The sequence below is a fragment of the Mchenga conophoros genome, linkage group LG9, assembly GCF_057382185.1.
Source record: "Mchenga conophoros isolate Kocher_MC1m ecotype Shallow Benthic linkage group LG9, M_conophoros_male_GT1.1, whole genome shotgun sequence".
Classification (NCBI taxonomy): Eukaryota; Metazoa; Chordata; class Actinopteri; order Cichliformes; family Cichlidae; genus Mchenga; species Mchenga conophoros.
The window spans coordinates 35,081,530-35,100,358 of NC_140534.1; the positions used below are offsets into that span (position 1 = coordinate 35,081,530).

The window sequence follows — 18,829 nt, forward strand, 5'->3', positions numbered from 1 at the left end:
ACCTCTGAGAGGAGGCCCAGAGTTACCCAGCTGAGCCGCTCGCCTGTGTCCACAGCGGTGTGGAGGTCCCACTGTGGCAGTGGTGGGAACCATTACAAACTCACTTTCTAGAAACAAGAAGCTGAAAGCTGGATTTGAACCTTCAACCTCTGCTCAGAGCCTCAAACTGATCTGCTCTGATGATGACCCTGACTGAAGCAGGCGGCTCTTGATTGGTCCAATCTGTGTAGAAGAAGACTGAAATGATGCAGGCAACGCCCACTTTAATGTGAGCGCGACAGACGGCGCGTTTGAGAGTCTGAACCGCCTCCTGCAGCTAATTTCCCTCGGGATGAATAAAGTATTCTGATTCTGATTCTGATTCTGATGGAGAAGCTTCTCTGTGGACGATCTGCACACAAACACACACAACACAAAACTAACACACATGGAAACAGAAATAACGGCCTCAACAAAGGTTGTTGGGTCCAAATAAAGCACGATGAAACATTTATGTATGAAAGAAACTCTAAATGCAACCAAAGCACAAAAGTCCTGCTGAAATAAATCAGGATGAATCTCACACTGAAGAAAAACAGAAAGACTTCGGCTTCCAGCGTCACTTTTATTTGTTTCAAAGGACACATCGAGTAAAACGACAAAACTTGACATCCTGAACATGAGCAGCTTCATTTTTAATCAGGTCACAAAAATCAAACAGTTTCATTACACTGTGACGTCACACCAAGCCCAAGCGTGACAGAAAATGCACTCAGCAGTTAATCCATCTATTCTTCAAATCAAGAGCTGGAGTCCAAGAGCGGATAGTTGGGTTACCTGTAAAAACTGTCAGCAGTTTAAAGCGTCCTCTGAGAGAAACATCTGGAACTGTCTCTAAACACATCAAAGGCTCAGTGTCAGAGGTCGGTTTAAAAAAAGGCACTAAAGGTTTAAAACCAAGGAAACAGAGGTGAGGCGTGCTGGGCCTGCAGCCTGAGACTAACTCAGCTTCACTGATCTGAGCACGGGACAGAGAGAGACAGGTGCCCAGCAGCTGGTTTACGCAGGGGTGGAGAGGTTTTACGCAGAGATGGAGAGGTTTTACGCAGAGATGGAGAGGTTTACGCAGAGATGGAGAGGTTTATGCACGGCTCAGGTGGCGTGGAAGGCGGCGCTGAGAAAGGGCGCGTGGCCGGGCACGCAGCGGTACCTGACGGTGTAGTTCTGCCCCTCGTTGTTGTCCCAGAACTCCCCCTCCTCGCACTTCAGGTAAACGGCGAGGTGCACGGCGGAGCCGGGGTCTGCGAGGGGCGGGATGTACACGGTGAAGGCGAAGCGCTCCCCCACCAAACCCGGCTCGTTCGCAGCCACGGGCACCGCCTGCGCGTCCATGTGGGACAGCCAGCCGTTGAAGGTGTACCTCACTCCGACCTCCTTGCCGGCGCAGCCGCTCAAGACCCGCACGTGCCCCCGCACGTCCAGCTGCGTGGCGGCGAGCCTCTCTAGGCAGACCCGGTGCCGCTGGACTCTCCGCTCCGTGTCCCGGAGCTCCGGGAGGTCCGCGCGCAGGCCGGCGGCGAAGCTGTGGCACAGGCTGCTCAGGAGGTCCTGCTGCTCCAGGGGGAAGCTCTTGTGCCGGGACAGGACCTTGCTGGGGATCTGCGGCTCTTCCAGGGAGTTGAAGTGCTTCACTCGGGCCAGGCTCAGCCCCATGGAGTCCGCGAACTTCACGCGCTTCCTGCCCTCCTCCGCTCCGTGGGGTCCGTTCAGCAGCGCCGGGTACGCCGGCAGGGACTTTGCTCTCCTCCGGTCCCGAATGAACCTCTCCAGCTGAGACGCGTCCAGCTCGTCGTCCAGGTCTTCCTCATCCGCCCCCTCCTCCTCCTCCTGCTTCATTCCGTTCTCCGTGGGCTCTCCGCCGGCGTGGATCTGAGGGGGTGAGCGGGACATGGGTGCCCGGCAGCCAGGCGGCCTGTGAGCTGCGGGCGGGTCCAGAGTCCGGCAGCTTGTATAGAGCTCCCCGCCCCCTGTGACAGCAGAGCGCGTGCAGTCCTCGGGGCGTAGCAGCTGTCACAGAGACGGGCGCGACGTCACGTAACAGACCGTCAACCTTCACCTGTTTGTGCACAAAGAACAAAACAACAACACAGACCCTCTGACGCGCGAGGCTCCGCCCACAAACACCTTATCCAGCAGTCTCTGGACACACACACACATACCTGTCTGACGTCATGTGGCTCAGTCAGCAGCACTGTTACATAACAGTTGTGAGCGTGCGCAGAGGATATTATTGGACCACAGGCAGACCTCAGAGGTTCGTGGAAGTGGTGGAGGTCACGATGAGTGGGGCAGCTCTCTGGGGCAGAGCGGGTCATCATCACTTGGCAGGTCGATGATTCGATCCCCGGCTCCTCCGCTCTGAACCCTGGATGTGTGTGAGCGTTACAGGCACAGGGGAAAAGCCGGTGGGAGGTGAGGAACACCTGACCGGTCATTTCTTCATTAGCTGTGTGTCCTGATCGAACCCTCTGAGCTCTGAGGCAGATCCTGGTGTGATGGTGCTGCTCCAGCAGAACTCTGGCTGGTGCCGGAGGTTCGGTCTCCAAACGAACCAATCACAGTTGCCGGAAGGCTGAGGTCACCTGACCAGGGACAGAAAAAACAGTGGAGTTGCCTGAATCCTCTGTGGCGGCCAGTTGTGGCCCCAGAGCCACATGTTTGACACCATAAAGTTTAAAAGAGGTGAAAGCTGCTCGATGAGGTCACGGAGAGCTGAAGTCCAGCCAGTCCCGCTCTGTTATGTAACGACGCTCCACGTGACTCCACAGCTGCGTCATCCAGACGGCCAAAACAAACACGTGACATCATCACCACCATCATCCTGACATCATCCCATCGTTACCTTATTAGGAAGAGCAAACATGGAGGATTTAACCTCGTGTTTAGCTTCGCCACAAATCTCTCTGATCATTTCCACAGGCTGCAGGAGGAGGAGCCTGTGGAAGTGATCACGTCTGTTTCTATAGCGTTACACGCTTCGATTGACATTAGACGGTCAGATCATTAACTGGATCTTTCTGTGTTCAGATGAGCTCCTGAGGGTTTTTAATGCTCTGAGCCTCTTTACCTCACAGGAGGTCACCAGGTCATCCTGCAGCTCTGCAGAAACGCTGACAAAGCCAGGGCTCGGTTCCCGCTTGGGATGAGGTTAACGGGGTCAGGTGGGGGCTCGAGGCTGAGTGTCCAGTTTGGTGTGCTGTGGACTGGGTGGCAGAGACAGCAGAGGTCCTGTTGTTCATCACAGAGTCATCAGTTCCTTCATATTTCAGAGTTAGAGTGACAGTAAGCTTAAGATCAACCATAGTTTAAGAACAGACAGTATTTATGAATGGATGAGAGATTTTAAAGAGAGGTATGAAGATGACACAAGAACTGATCAGAGGAACAGGTCTGATGGAGAGATGGACCCACATCATGCTCAGTGTGTAGAAGGAGGTCCAATAGTGAGAGTCTGCAGCCATCTGTGAAGCACGACGGAGGCTCTGTCATGGCTTCACTCGAGTCTACACGCTGCCGGGGCAGTAAACGCTCACCTGGACAGAAACTCTGTCCGAGCCCGGACCTCAGCATGACTGTGGGATCATCCTCACAGAGAACAGAACAACAGAAACATCCAAAGAAGAGCTCCGAGTGTCCTTCCAGAGGCCCGGAGATCCTCACAGCTCAGAGGTCAGACGGAGCTGCAGACTCTTCTCCTGTCAGGATGTTTAGAAACTTTAAATAATGCTTCAGTTTTCGGATCAACTCAGGTAAACAGATTCAGAACGACTTCCTCACAGCTGCACAGGTTAGTGATGTGTCGGTCGCGAACGAAACGGCTCTTAGAGCCGGATCTTTGACGTGAACGACGCGAGCCGGCTCCTTATCACGAGCCATGGTTTTTTTTTTCTTTCTCTCTCTCTCTCGCACTTTTTTTCCCGCTTCACTCTGCATGCGAGCCTTGTGCTTTACGCTGGGCAGAGGGGGGAGGGGCGGTAGTTACACTCAGTAGCACAGGAACAGAGCCAGAGAGAGAGAAAGAGCCAGGGACAACAACGTCACATTAGAAAGGTATAGTAATCATCCACAACTATTTTCAGTAGCAGATGATGAAAGATTCAGAAAGTTTATTCATGCAGGTCCATATGACAGAGAATATGCATCTTCTTTTTGTTTTCATAGTTTAATTTATATTTAATTGTGTTGTGGTTTGCAGTGTTTTGTGTTGTTTGACTTTAAATTTGTTGAAAAGGAAAAAGCTGAAAATGTAAATAGTTAAAAGTTGAACTGTGACTAGTTGGTTTTTGTATTATATGATTTATTTATTACATTTTATGTGGAGTGAATAAATAAAAGTATATTTACGGTGGCCCCTAGAGACAAAGCACATACAAACTTCAAATCACGTACAAAAGACAACAGAAGTGCTCCAGGATGCTAGGGGGCAGTGGTGAGCTTTTGTTACCTCATGGCTACACAAGCCAGCAAGTACCAATGACCGGATATGGTGTGTGGTAGTAACAGGTAAATGAACTTTTGCTTAATTGCTTAATTAAAGCAACAAAACAACCTGAAGAGCCGGTTGGGAGCCGAAATAGCCGGCTCTATTTAGTGAGTCGAGCCGAAAGAGTCGGTTCTCTAAAAAGAGCCGGAAATCCCATCACTAGTACAGGTGTATTTAGCGCTGTGACATACTCCCCCACGTTTTCCCGACTGCAGGACTGCGTCACCGGTTTGTTTACTATCCCCAGGAGTGACGCAGCTGTTACATAATGGAGTCTGACTGAGCTCGCGCAGTCACACCGGCGCGTGGCTCTGTTGTTGTTGTTGTGCGCACGCAGGTGTTTACGCGACAGCAGCTGATGTGAGAACAGCGCACGCGCTCTGCTGTCATCGTGGGGCGGGAGTCTGAAGACAGGTGGAGACAAGACCAGCGCGAGGACTCCTACCGGATACGAGCCTCGGCACCCGGGCAACAGCTCTCCTCCACAGACCCGTGAAAGTGCCACGGAGAGAGGGATGGAGGAGCAGGAGGAGGAGGAAGACCTGGAGGACGAGCTGGACGCGTCTCAGCTAGAGAGGTTCTTGAAGGACGGGAGGAGAGCAAAGTCCCTGCCGGCCTGCCCGGGAGGAGCCCACGGAGCGGAGGAGGGCAGGAAGCGCGTGAAGTTCGCGGACTCCATGGGGCTGAGCCTGGCCCGAGTGAAGCACTTCAGCTCCCTGGAAGAGCCGCAGATCCCCAGCAAGGTCCTGTCCCGGCACAAGAGCTTCCCCCTGGAGCAGCAGGACCTCCTGAGCAGCCTGTGCCACAACTTCGCCGCCGGCTTGCACGCGGAACTCCCGGAGCTCCGTGTCCCGGAGCTCCGGGACACGGAGCGGAGAGTCCGGCGGCTCCGGGTCTGTCTGGAACGGCTCGTCGCGACGCAGCTGGACGTGCGGGGGCACGTGCGGGTCCTGAGCGGCTGCGCCACCGGGAGGGAGGTCGGAGTGAGGTACACCTTCAACGGCTGGCTGTCCCACATGGACGCGCAGGCGGTGCCCGTGGCTGCCGTCGAGCCGGGTTTGGTGGGGGAGCGCTTCGCCTTCACCGTGTACATCCCGCCCCTCGCAGACCCCGGCTCCGCCGTGCACCTCGCCGTTTACCTGAAGTGCGAGGAGGGGGAGTTCTGGGACAACAACGAGGGGCAGAACTACACCGTCAGGTACCGCTGCGTGCCCGGCCTTTGTCAGCGCCGCCTTCCACGTCCCCTGAGCCGTGCGTAAAACCTCTCCATCCTGCGTAAAACCTCTGTATTTAAAGCTGTCCGTTCGTCGCAAAGCTCCTTCCTCGCTTCTGTCTCTGACCTTCAGCTCTGGTGTCCTGCTCTCTCTGGCTCACTGTGCTCAGTTCCTGAGGTCAGGACGCGTCAAAGTTTCAGATGTCACAGCAGGAAAAATGAAATCCTGGCAGAGAAGTTTCAACTTTTCTTTTTAACTGTGACGTGGACACTGCTCACTGATGGACAGTAAAGATTCCTGAATGTTGTCACATGATTCATGTTTAGTAAAAGTAACTGAATCACTTTGGCTGTTTGCCTGCTTCTCGTGACGTCATCACGCGCCGCACTGTAAAACGATGCTGAGCCGAACAGGAAGCAGATTCTGACATGTTGAAGGAGTGTGAGAGGAGTGAGCCTGTCCTCTGCCTTCGAAGCCAGATGTTTCCTCTGTGGTGTTTTTAAAGCTCCAGATGTTTTCAGTGGTGATGCCGTGTCCTCTTCAGCCTGGATTGGTCTGATTGGAGGGTGGTGGCGTGGATGCAGAGAGGAGGTTCCCTCCTGAGCCCATCAACCACAGAACCAGGTCCGACTGTAGAGCAGCGCTGCCTGAACACCAGCAGCAGTCAGTACTGGGTTCTTCTAATAAGAGGAACAACAAGTTCTTTATCATTTTATGGGAACCGTTCTCACGTTGCTGGGCAGAGGTGAAGAACCTGTCTCCGCCTCCACTCTGGGAGGATTTTTCTACAGCAGCATGTCAGTGAGGAGCTCATCACTGCTTCTCTTTTCTCTTACTGAACTTTTTAAAAGTTTAAAATCAGTAAAATATCAACATTTATGCAATAATTATGCAAAAGATATTTATAAGCTTAAGCTGGGTCTTTGTTACCTGACGCAGGAACAAATACTCCTGTTGTAGTCAATGGTTGTTTGACCTCTGTGACCTCAGGACCTGTGAGCATGAATGAAAGAGGAGCTGAGGAGCACTACAATGACCTCCTTGAGTTTCTCAGAGTAAAGCTGGAGCTCTCAGACGCTCTGTTGCTACAGCAACCTCACAGCAGCCATGTTATTGGTCACATGATGTCATTAAAAAGGCTCCAATAGCACAAACACGGCCCAGAGGTCCTGTGCTGAGCCTCTGCTGGATGTTAGAGGAACTGCAGGTACTTTCAGCTGGAGGGTGGGGGTGTATGGACGAGCCCGGGGTTCAGGCTCATCACAGAGGTCACAGCTGAGCCTGCAGCTACATGCTAAATGATGTCACACAGTCTGGTGATGGTAGAGCGAGGCGTGCACGTCGCTGTGTAGCTCCTGCAGCAGAGTCTGCAAACTGAAATCAGCAGGTGCAGCCGCACTGACTGAAGCAAGTATTAATCTTTGCTTTCAGCTGTTTTGTCACAGATTTGTGAAATGATTTTTGAAAGAGCTCACGGATCCGGGTGCGACGCTGTAACAGGAAGCCCTCGTTGCAACAGGTTGTGAAATTTCTTCACTGCCAGATTTTCCACAACCAACCGTCAGCAGTATCACTGCAAAGTGGAGACATGAAGGTGCAGCACAGTGAGTGGAAGTCCCCAACCCTCCATCACCGCAGCGTCCACACAAGCCGCTCAGCAGCAGCTGCGCCTCAGCTGCCGTACGACACGTACTTTTAAAGCAAGCATGTTTTATAGCGTTATTTTATATCCTGGTCACATACAAGGTTCTGGTAGCTGATTGGCCAGACTGTCCTGTAGCCATTTTCTCACTTTGGCTCCACTGTACAAGCCGACACGTGTTTCTGTCATTGGATGGTTTCTCTACACCTCAGTGAGTCTGGAGCACATGAAGTCTGCGTCTGCACAGAAAGCTGTAACAACCCTTCACATCCTCCAGTGGACCAGACTGGAGCCATTACCAGGCCATTCCCTGCTCCCAGACCTTATGTTTGACACCTCTGTTTTACAGCACGACAGCACGTGTGTGTGTGTGTGTGCGTTTCATGAGCATCTCGTTTACCTTTAAACCTGCAGCCTCTGAGCGGCGCAGCCTGTAGTTGGTCTATTTCGCCTCTAGGTGGCAGCATTTGTCCTTTTCACCTCCCTCTGTGGGCGCATTCACTTCCATAAACTGTTTTTATTTTCATGGCACACATTTAGTTTCTGTCCAAATGATCTCCTCGTGTCCTTCTTGTGTTGTTTTTAGGTTCCCGAGCGCGTGACGGCGTGTGGCTGCGCGTCCTCCATGTGGCGCTGCAGAGCTGTCAGTTTATCAGTGCAGCTGCTTCCTCTCAGCCTCCATCTCTGAACGCTGATGAGCTCCAACCTCTCTGCTTCAGCCCAGAGGAATCCCAGCATTTCAACAGGAAGCGACACTTCAAAATAAAAGCCGCAGCCTTTTATAACTGAGAATGATTTAAAGTTGTGTTTTCTGACCTTACCTGTATTTCTACACGTTCATCCTCCAAACCATTTAAATATGTTTCTGTTTCGATTATCCTGCATCCACCATTTCCCACATTCCACAAAACCCTCAAACAACTCTTTCCTGTGACCTCGTGTGACCTTCTGATGTGTTCCCACCACGATTTAATGAACAAGTACAGCAGGTGTAAGACGATCAACGAGCATCTGGTTGTTTGTTCCCATGATGGAGAACAGGTCTGACACTCCCAGGTTAGGATTGGAGCCACACCCATCCTTCCAGGTCGCTGCGCTCGGTCAATCGGCTTCAGCTGAGACCACAGCGGGCGCTGTTTCTGAGAGTGATCCACGAGCTGAAGCACCGACGCTGACCGGAGACGTACCTGTACAAGAGGAAGCCGAGGAAGAAGCAGACGGATGGGATCGTAGAGAAGAAGAGTGCGGCGATGACTCTGCTCTCTGAACTTCAGTGAAAACCACGAAAGCAGCAGACCTGAAACACCCCGAGCTGGAACGGCTTTCTGTGACCCGTCGCCCACGAGGTGACGGAGAGTTGAATGTTTGTGTGACAATAACTGCGTGCTTCTCCTCTGCTGATTTACAGTTGGATGTTTTTTGCTCCAGACGACGAGCTTGAGGATGATGATGAAACTTTTCTCTACTGAACACAACGTCCAGATAAACACAGAACTTTTGGGGAATCCTGGTGTTTTTTCTGCCATTTAGTGCCGGTCACATGACCCGATCACGTCTCTGTAAATCAGGACTCAAACGGCCGTGACTACGACTGGACGAGCAGAAGCTGCGCGATCCCACGGACGCTGCTGCTCGTCTGGAGATCCTTGACTCCGTCACATCCATCACAGCTGCTGCTTTTCTTTAAACAAGGCCTCGTGTTCGTCATCTGGCCTCGCAAAGGCACTTTGAATAAATCTCAGCTGGACAAACTCGACGTCTGAATGTTTTTATTCGATAATTTCCTGCAAACACAGCAGCACGAAATAAAAAATGGCAGTAAATCTGACCTCGACTGCGTGTAGACTGTACGTAGAAGATGGACGTGTGCGTCGGTCTGAATGAGTCGGCTGCGTGTAGCAGCCAGTCTCTCTTTTTAACCTCAGTAAAATCTGCCTGATGGTCTCAGTCGCAGGTTTTAGTCGTTTAGATTTTGTCCCAATTCAGGGTCAAATGATTTAGGGTGTGGCTACTCTGTGATTGACAGCGACCAGCTCTTTCTTACGCCAACATCCTGCTCCTCGTCCGCCGGGTCATACTTCCTGTCCTGGAAAAGCTTTAATAATGACGCCTGTGAGTGAGCTCCAAAGGCTCCGTTTACCACACTTTTTCTACTTTTGGGTCTCTCTGATGTCACAGAGAGGAACTTATACGGTCACCTAAGGAACAGAAGCTCCACCCACCTGTTGTTCAAACCAGCCAATCAGAATAAAGCTAGTTGAAGGTATTTTTCACCACCAGGGGGCAGTGTTAAGATAGAGGATGTGTTCACGTTTTTTTTAATTTGACTACGAAAAAAATGGTGGAAATGAGCAGAAAAGGTCCACTTTAACAGGTGAGTGTCATGGCGGCTGTGACGTCACATGACGCAGTCACATGACGCGTCGTTAGCTGCTTACTGCATGTTTAAATTTTTATTTACATTCGGTTACAAACATAAAAAGTTTAACAAATTATACACCCGCTGCATTTCTACACAATTTCAGAGCATGAGGATTCGCTGCGGCGCCCGTTGTCACGGTGAATTCAACAATGTAAATTACTTCATTAACATAATGCCACATCATTGGTTGATAGGTTAATCAGGATGAAATGAATTACAGGGTCATTACTGGCGTAGAGTCGGTGATCCTAGAACAGACGCTCCTGCGGGGGTGTGTCTATTTGGTCAGGTGGTCCGCAGCCGCCGCTCGTCTGCTCTAAAAACGCCACCCAACGCTGGGAGGAGGAGCCATGGCAACCTCTCACTGCTATTGGCTGTCAATCAGACGTCGGTGCTTGCTGGTGACATCACATCAGTGTGTGATGACATCACTCAGAGGAGTACATGTTGTATATCACCGTGACGATGACTGCAACCAGAGCGGGGACCAGCATGTTCGACCACCAGCTGCAGGACAGACGCACAGTTAGTGGTGCACACAAACCCACTCTGTGTGTGTGTCTGTGTGCGTGTCTGTGCGTGTCTGTGTGTGTCTGTGTGTGTGTCTGTGCGTGTGTCTGTGTGTGTCTGTGTGTGTGTCTGTGCGTGTGTCTGTGTGTGCGTGTCTGTGTGTGTCTGTGTGTGTGTCTGTGTGTGTCTGTGCGTGTCTGTGTGTGTGTCTGTGTGTGTCTGTGTGCGTGTGTCTGTGCGTGTCTGTGTGTGTGTCTGTGTCTGTGTGTGTCTGTGTGTGTCTGTGTGCGTGTGTGTGTCTGTGTGTGTGCTGTGCGTGTCTGTGTGTGTGTCTGTGTGCGTGTGTCTGTGTGTCTGTCTGTGTGTGTGTGTGTGCGTGTCTGTGTGTGTGTGCGTGTGTCTGTGTGTGTGTGTGTGCGTGTCTGTGTGTGTGTGCGTGTCTGTGTGTGTGTGCGTGTGTCTGTGTGTCTGTGCGTGTGTCTGTGTGTCTGTGTGTGTGTGTGTGTGCGTGTCTGTGTGTGTGTGCGTGTGTCTGTGTGTGTGTGCGTGTGTCTGTGTGTGTGCGTGTGTCTGTGTGTGTGTCTGTGCGTGTCTGTGTGTGTGCGTGTGTCTGTGTGCGTGTGTGTGTCTGTGTGTGTGTCTGTGTGTGTGTCTGTGCGTGTCTGTGTGTGTCTGTGTGTCTGTGTGTGTGCGTGTGTCTGTGTGTGTGTCTGTGCGTGTGTGCGTGTGTCTGTGTGCGTGTGTGTGTCTGTGTGTGTGTCTGTGTGTGTCTGTGCGTGTGTCTGTGTGTGCGTGTCTGTGTGTCTGTGTGTGTGTCTGTGTGTGTGTGTGTGCGTGTCTGTGTGTGTCTGTGCGTGTGTCTGTGTGTGCGTGTCTGTGTGTCTGTGTGTGTGTCTGTGTGTGTGTCTGTGTGTGTCTGTGTGCGTGTGTCTGTGTGTCTGTGTGTGTGTCTGTGTGTGTCTGTGCGTGTCTGTGTGTGTGTGCGTGTGTCTGTGTGTGTCTGTGCGTGTCTGTGTGCGTGTGTCTGTGTGTGTGTCTGTGTGTGTGTCTGTGTGTGTGTGCGTGTGTCTGTGTGTGTCTGTGCGTGTCTGTGTGCGTGTGTGTGTCTGTGTGTGCGTGGCTCACCTGGGCTCTTCCTTCACAGTGGTCACCAGTGTTTCCTGTAAAACACAAAAAGAGTCAGTCCCGTGGCTACATCGCTGTTTACAATAAACCCATCAAAGGGTCAAAGGTCACTGTGATAAATACACCAGGGGGCGCTCTCGAGCTCGCCCAGAATGAGCTGCACAACGTGAACTTTGGCAAGTGTTCATCTTGTTTTTGAAAGAAGAGCTCGACATCGTGACGCGCTGCTTCGTCTGCACCTGTGGAGCTTCCTGTTGGGCTTTAGCCACGCCCCCTAACATCTGCCAGAGTTATCGGTCCAAATTCATGGGCTGCATCCTCCTGAGGACGCATTTGTAGACCGATTACATCACAGCGACGCGCCGAAGGCTGTCCGAATTCGTAGACTCCTCCGAATGCAGCCGACAAATGCATCCTGCTTTTCCCTGAATTTGAAGGATGGGTCGGGTGTGTCCTTCGTGGCCTACCATATCCCAGAATTCATAGTGCGGCCCAGCAAAAGTTTTAAAATTACTCATACTAATCTTTCTGGGTCACAAAATAAACTTTTAACATATTTTCAGGCGAGAAAGTAGTTGTGTAAACATCAAATATCTGCTCGGTTTATCAAGATATCGCATATTTGCAAAAGTGCTTCAACGTTTTTGGAGGCGTCTGTTACCCACCAGCTCGACAGCTAGCCGGGAGCTCGAGGGTCACTGGAGCCGCCGAGAACGGCACAACTCCGGCACATCATGTTCAGATCACCGCGGACTTTCACTGCTCGGGTTAAACAACTTAGACAACCTAAAAATGTTGTTGTTTGGCTTTATTAATCCCCCGGGTGGTTTTCACACAGCTGAATAAACGTCAAACAGAAAACTGATTAAACAGAAGTGTGAGACGGTCGAGAGTTTACTCCAGTGTCCTGTTATATTTTGGACAGCAAGGAGCAGACGGCGAGTTTATTAACTCCACCGAGACAGCGGTGACGCAGATCAGAAGGCTGGACCGTCACATTTCACAGCCGTTTACTTCTGACCTTCTGAGGACCCGGCCTTCACGTTCTACGTGGGCCGGGTCCTCAGGAGGATGCAGCCTATGAATTTGGACACAACAATCCTTTGGAAATCGGTGCCATGGAACCCTTAACTAACCAATCAGCACGCATTAGCGTTATCCTGGTGCTTTCTGGGGAAAATCAGCTTGTTCTTGTCGTATGTGAGCAGCTCTCCTCAGACCGTCACCTCTTTACATCGTCTCAGTTTAAACGACATGTTTCTGTGATCTGCTGTGATTAAAGTTGTGGCGTGGGTGTGGTGTGGGTGTGGTCTCTGGCCGTCTGCAGAGGAGGGGTGACGCAGTGAGCTCCCGGGGCGGCGCAGGGGCGGGTGAACAGGTGTGCTGGGCTGTGATTGTGACTCTTTATATGTTCACAGTGACAGTCGGAGGGGGAGGAGAGTGGGAGCATCTGTGTCCCAGTGCAAAACGAAAACCACAAAAAGCTCTGCTGTCATCACTCGAGTGCAGCGTCTGCAAACGCCCCAAACATGCGATCAGCTCAGTCCGACTGAAACGGCTTCACTCACCTCAGGCTGGGAGAGCTTGTGTCTGTCCTCCTGCACACAGAAACACAGAGATGACACAGGCAGCACCTCCCACAGTGCAGTCAAGTCTCACACACACACAAACACACACACTCACACACACACACACACACACACACACACACACACACACACTCACAGACTCACACTCACAGACTCACACTCACACACACACTCACAGACTCAGACTCAGACTCAGACTCACACACACACACACACACACAGACTCACACACACACACACACTCACCGGGTGCACCTCTCCGATCACCATGCTGCTGGCCATCTCTCGGGCGTCGTTGGAGTGTCCGACGTCCTCGAAGCTCTCCGTGGCGTTTCCTCCGGCCTGCTCCCTCAGCACCTCCTCTCCTCCGGGGTGCTGACACCACAAACACACACAGAGCCGTCAGTTCACCTCCTCACGCACACATTCACACTTTTAAACACACAATTTCTAACCAGTCACTCGTTAAAGTCGAGGCTAAACACAAATCCTCACATTGCTTTAGGTTCCGGTTGCGGTCGGCACGGTAACACGCTGTGACAGGCCCACGTGCACGCTCGCAGTAACACCGATGCTGGTCGCCCTCATCAAACAGAGGCGTGCGTGTCCCTCTCTGCCACGAGAAGCCGTCACAGTCGCAGAGGCTGTGAGTCAGTCACGCCGCTGCAGCTGCAGAGCCAGTTTCAGCGCTGCATGGTGCAATCAGGCTGCCCACATGCAGGCTGGGGAAACATGGCATACATGACGTGCAGCTCGCCTCTGTCGGGGCGCCTTACAGGACCACAGCTGATGACACGCTGTAAACCTCTCTACACATGAGTTACGTTTGGGACCAGACGTCGACATGGACTGAGACTCGCCCGCGGCCTGTGATTGGACCGTCCTCCCCATCGCCTCTTTGTCTTTACCTGCGTCTCATTAATGAATGATTCACAGGTTCGCTCTGACCTGCAGTGAACCACGGCACTCGGCTCACCTCTGGACAGCTGCTATAAAACAGCTGGATCCAGAAATCGCTGCTGAGCATGTCTTTGAACTCTGAGTGAACCGGAGCAGCGAGACGAGTCGAGAGGCCTCGATCTGTTCGCTGACTGTTGGCCAACACACCCTGAACTCTGTACAAGGAGACGCCATTCATTCAGATAAGCTGTGACCAGGGAGGAGCCGAGCAGCCCGAGGGCCAGGCTGTTAGTCATAACCAAGCAAGGCAACTTTATTTGTATAGCACACTTTCAGCACCAGGCAATTCAAAGTGCTTTAGGGGCGACCGTCAGTCTGCCCCAGAGCAGCTGTGGCTACAACCGTAGCTGCCTCCACCAGTGTGTGAATGTGAGAGTGACTGAATAGTGGTATTGTAAAGCGCTTTGGGTGCCTTGAAAAGCGCTATATAAACCCACTATTATTACGTGATTAAAGTGATAAAAGAAAGCATTTGTAATAAACCAATAACCAAGAAAATCATTTGTATGAAAATTAAAACAAACAGGTAGAGAGCCATAACAGGATCAGTTACTCATAAGCAAGTCTGAATAAGTAAGTTTTAATTTTACACTTAAAAGAGCTTTGCATGCTCCTGATAGTTCCAGATGTGAGGAGCATCTCCTGCTTCGCCAGGTTTAGTTCTGGTTCTGGGGACGGTCAGTAAACGAGAGCTGGAGGACCCGACTGATCCATGACAGCAGATCTCTAATGCACTCTGGTGCTAACCCATTCAAAGATTTATAAACTAATAAAGTCTATTCTGTGAGCTACAGGGAGCCAGTGCAATGACTTTAGAACTGGAGTAATGTGCTCTGTTTTCTTGGTTCTAGTGAGAACACGAGCAGCAGCGTTCTGGATCAGCTGCAGTTGTCTGTTACAGTAATCAAGGCGATAAATGCCTGGATGAGTTTCTCTAGGTGATGTGTCATCAGTCCTTTAATCCTAGAAACGTTCCTCAGGTGACAGAAGGCTGACGTTGTTATTACTTTGATGTGGCCCTGGAGGTTCAGCTCTCATTATTACACCTAAGGTTCTGGCCTGGTCCGTAGTTTCTAGTTGGACCAGTTTGAGCTGATTACTGATATTTAGTCTTTTTGGGTCCAAAGAGAAGTACTTCAGTTTTGTAGCAGGCATTAGAGTGCACATCTGGGTCTTGTATTAAATGTTTCCCTGTATTTGTCTGACAGGTTTAGTTGATTTACAGTTTAAGATTTTCTTCACACAAAACCAAAAACAAAATTCATATTAATTGTAACAGTTTATAACCAGTTGAAGCCATTACTCATCCCTCTAATTACCCAGGGATGAGTAATGGATAATTAAAAGGAAAAACCTGCGTGTTGGGAAGCATTCATGTAACAAAGTGTTCTGCAGGTTCCCTCTGTGGTGGCCATCTTGTTTCCCCAGTAAAGAGGAGGCCTGCCTCAATTGCAGCTCTTTTATAGGCCAGTCTGTATTGAGAAGGCGTGGTCTTTAGAGTGCATGATGTCGGCAAGAGACAATAAAACAATTACTTCAGTTAAGATAGAGTGAAGTCTGATGTTTCCCTCACCGCGGCCTCTGCGTAACACTGTGACTCACTAATCTGACCTTTGTGAAGACATTTGCTAATCAATAGACTTCTAACCACAACCCATGAAATGATGGACACAATATTCACAGATCAGTCCTTAATGATTAGCAGCAGTTAGCTTTGTTACGGTAAAACTTTCAATTGTATAAATTATTGTACTTTTGCAGTATTTAAAACCAGATCCTGAGGATATGAAGCCTCCTTTGTTCTAGTCACCAACATGGACTAGCGCTAGCTAACGTTAGCTTAGTCTGCTAATCGCTAACATCAATGAACGGAGGAAACTCCCCATAAAAATAAAAAATAAATGACTTCAGGGGAGATTGTTTTTAATAAGAGAGGAAACACACTCAGGTTAGCTAGCTGGCTGTTAGGGTTTGGAAGTTAGCCACTTTTGGGCTTTTTATTGATCCTCAGAACAAAGCGTGAGCTGGCTTTCTCTGGCTGATGATTGTTTTGGTTGTGAGCCGATTGTCACATTTGCCCGTAGCTTGCATGGAAGACACTGACTTCTCTGCTAACACTGGCTAACTGCTCGCTGAGCGCTGCTGAAACCTGAAACTGTGACACAAACTGGAAGTTGAGAACGTTTACTGTCAAAGTAAAAGCTCCACCGCAGTGCTGCGGCCGCCATGTTTCAAAGGGTTTGTTTGTCATGTTTCCAGATGCAGCGTCTGTTACATTACAGGTGACACAGCAGTCTGCAAGCCTAGCGACCAAAGAAATCACAAGTAAGTGGTTGGTGAATACATTTTTTCCCTAGCAACCAGTAGTTTCCAGGCAGTCAATGTCTGGCCTTCAGGTCTGCCAGCACCCTCTGGCCAACCAGTTGGAGAATAATCATTTTCTCCCAGTGACCTGAGGTTGGCAGATGGTTGCAGACTGGTCCTTAGACCTTTAGTCTCTACACTGTTACATGTCCAAATCATTAACATCATGTGACTAGCTGTCATGTGACCACAAAACCTCATAAGTCTGCAGGAAGTAAAAAGAGGGACCACCCGGGGCATGCTCATTGTCTCATCATTCAAAGCAAACATGGACAGCTGTGCAGCATGTAACTGATGCTCACCTCATCAACTCCAATCAGCTCTGCTATCCAGTGCTTATATCTGCATGTAAAGGGTGTGAACACTTCCACCAGTGGATCCAGTTTCCTGGATATTTCTGATTTGGATCAAAAACTTCCTGCTGTTCATCTTTAATTGAACAATTCCTCACATATGCTGACGTCTCCAGGATTAAATTAACAATGAAAACACATCTGGTTTAGATCTGAAGTGAGTCAGAGCCAGTTATCTCTCTTTGTGTAGTCACATGTTATAAACCCAGCCCCCCCATAGCTGCATCACTGCAGCCTGCCAATGATTCACCAGCACAAAGCCAGAGAGCAAACTGTGGCAGAGTTCATCCAGTGAATCAGCAGAAAACTGAAGCCTGACGATATCTGAAAGCAGAGGGACGGTGTAAAGCTGAGCGGAGGTGGAGGTGAAGGGTCGTGGGGCTGACGCTTTGTGTGCAGCAGTCACATTTGCTGCATGCAAACTGAAACGATCCATGTTTACGGCCTTAGATCGCTCCGTGCTTCAGAGCAGCACGTTAAACCTGCAATAAACCTGCACACAGACGGCCAGGTACCACTTCATTATATCAACCATCACACCTTTTCTAGACCAATCAGAGGCAGTCGGACGCATTTATTCATTCATATGTTCAAAGAGGCCAAACCTGCCTGAGCCTGGTTGGAAGTTTCTTCCTGTTAAAAGGAAGTTCTTCCTTCCCACTGTTGCCATGTGCTGCATACAGGGTCATCTCTCTAACACTACTAAACTGGTCTAAAACTTTTATTTAAATGTTGCAGGTACCCAGAGTAACTTCACCTTAACTTAATCAAAATCAGTCAGCTCAACAATCGGAACAGAAAATTCTAATAATAATAATAATGGATTGGATTTATATAGTGCTTTACAATGCCACTATTCATTCACTCTCACATTCACACACTGGTGGAGGCAGCTACAGTTGTAGCCACAGCTGCCCTGGGGCAGACTGACAGAAGCCAGGCTGCCATATCGCACCATCGGCCCCTCTGGCCAACACCAGTAGGTGGTAGGGTAAAGTGTCTTGCCCAAGGACACAACGACCAGGACAGAGAGCCCAGGTATCGAACCGGCAACCTTCCGGTTACAGATATGCTTCCCAAACCCCTGAGCCATATATTGATCAACTGGGGAAAAAAGTCCTTTCAGGTTTATAGTTTAATGTTTAAAAATGTAAATCTGCCAAAATGTTTTAATTAAAATTTTACATACATTATTTTATTATACTTTTTATTATTATGAAATATGTTTTTGTTGTTTTATTCCCATTTTTGTTCCAGTGAAACAAAGAAATCATCACTAAATGTCCCAACATCAGCAAACATTAGGTACAGACAGGCATTGGTCAGTGAAGCTGGTGTCTGGCCAGTTTAAAGGCTTTTAATCAATGCAAAGATCAATACCATCATTTATTGTCACTAAATCGTTTTTGATCAGAAATTGAAACTGTTGAAGATCAATTACATTTTTGACAATTTCCCAATAAAACACGATCAGTTTAAAAATGAAAAATCCAGGATTGACTCGTTCAGCCTGACAGTCCCACTGAACACAGACATCCAGTTTCTAATCAATAATCCTATCCATCTATGTCCAGAGTCTTTTGGTATTTCTGGGCTTCCATAGACCACAAAACCCAAACAAATCCGGTCTCCGTTGTAGCGGAGACACCTGCCCTGATTCGGATACTTCCCATCTGACCTTTGACTTATTGTTTAAGTTGGCCGGGTTCCTCTGGGGCCCTTCCTGGGACCCCTGCGATTCTGAGAAGGCTCCAGTCTGTACTGTGAAACTACAAGCTGCTAAGGATGCATCCAAAAGCGGTTTGGTTGGATTTTTCTCCCTCTCAGTTCAGGGTGTCTAGTTTCCTCATTTCCTGTTTTGGCTGATTTCCACACACACATAATACCGCCGCACTCCCACCACCCTCACCACCCAGACACCGAGCTCACCTCCTCCAGAAACTTGGTCACATCGTAGACTTTGTTGTGGATGATGATCCACGTCGATTTGAAGGAGTTCTGCTTCTCTATCTCTGCCAGTCTGTAGTATTTCACTGCCTCGGAGCTTTTCTTCTCTTCACCCATCTGTGCGACGCTGTGCGAGCGAGTTCTGAGGGCTGAGCAGCCTGTCCGAGGTTATATAATCGCA

The 18,829-nt window shown here is 49.9% G+C and overlaps 3 protein-coding genes across 4 annotated transcripts; 1 reads left to right on the top strand and 2 right to left on the bottom strand.

Moving 5' to 3' along the window:
- Positions 1 to 584: 584 nt before the first annotated feature.
- On the bottom strand, positions 585 to 2,102 carry LOC146567779 (protein phosphatase 1 regulatory subunit 3G-like). The gene has a single exon (XM_085285785.1). It carries the CDS (start codon positions 1,927 to 1,929, stop codon positions 1,132 to 1,134), a length of 798 nt encoding a protein of 265 aa, XP_085141911.1. The 5' UTR covers positions 1,930 to 2,102; the 3' UTR covers positions 585 to 1,131.
- A 2,421-nt stretch (positions 2,103 to 4,523) lies between these two features.
- LOC146567780 (protein phosphatase 1 regulatory subunit 3G-like) lies at positions 4,524 to 9,768 on the top strand. Of its 2 annotated transcripts, none has more exons than XM_085285776.1 (2): positions 4,524 to 5,773; positions 7,965 to 9,768. In XM_085285776.1, exons 1-2 carry the CDS (start codon positions 5,038 to 5,040, stop codon positions 8,165 to 8,167), a joined length of 939 nt encoding a protein of 312 aa, XP_085141902.1. In that variant the 5' UTR covers positions 4,524 to 5,037; the 3' UTR covers positions 8,168 to 9,768. The 2 variants fall into 2 exon arrangements, with proteins under 2 accessions (XP_085141902.1, XP_085141903.1); XM_085285777.1 differs by having other exon boundaries at positions 4,530 to 5,720; positions 7,965 to 8,163.
- A 36-nt stretch (positions 9,769 to 9,804) lies between these two features.
- Positions 9,805 to 18,766, bottom strand: cyb5a (cytochrome b5 type A (microsomal)). Its single transcript, XM_085285797.1, has 5 exons — positions 18,631 to 18,766; positions 13,271 to 13,399; positions 13,004 to 13,033; positions 11,436 to 11,470; positions 9,805 to 10,307 (listed from the first exon to the last, which is right to left on the bottom strand). The coding sequence occupies exons 1-5, from the start codon at positions 18,763 to 18,765 to the stop codon at positions 10,229 to 10,231; spliced, it is 408 nt and encodes a 135-aa protein (XP_085141923.1). The 5' UTR covers position 18,766; the 3' UTR covers positions 9,805 to 10,228.
- Positions 18,767 to 18,829: the final 63 nt, after the last annotated feature.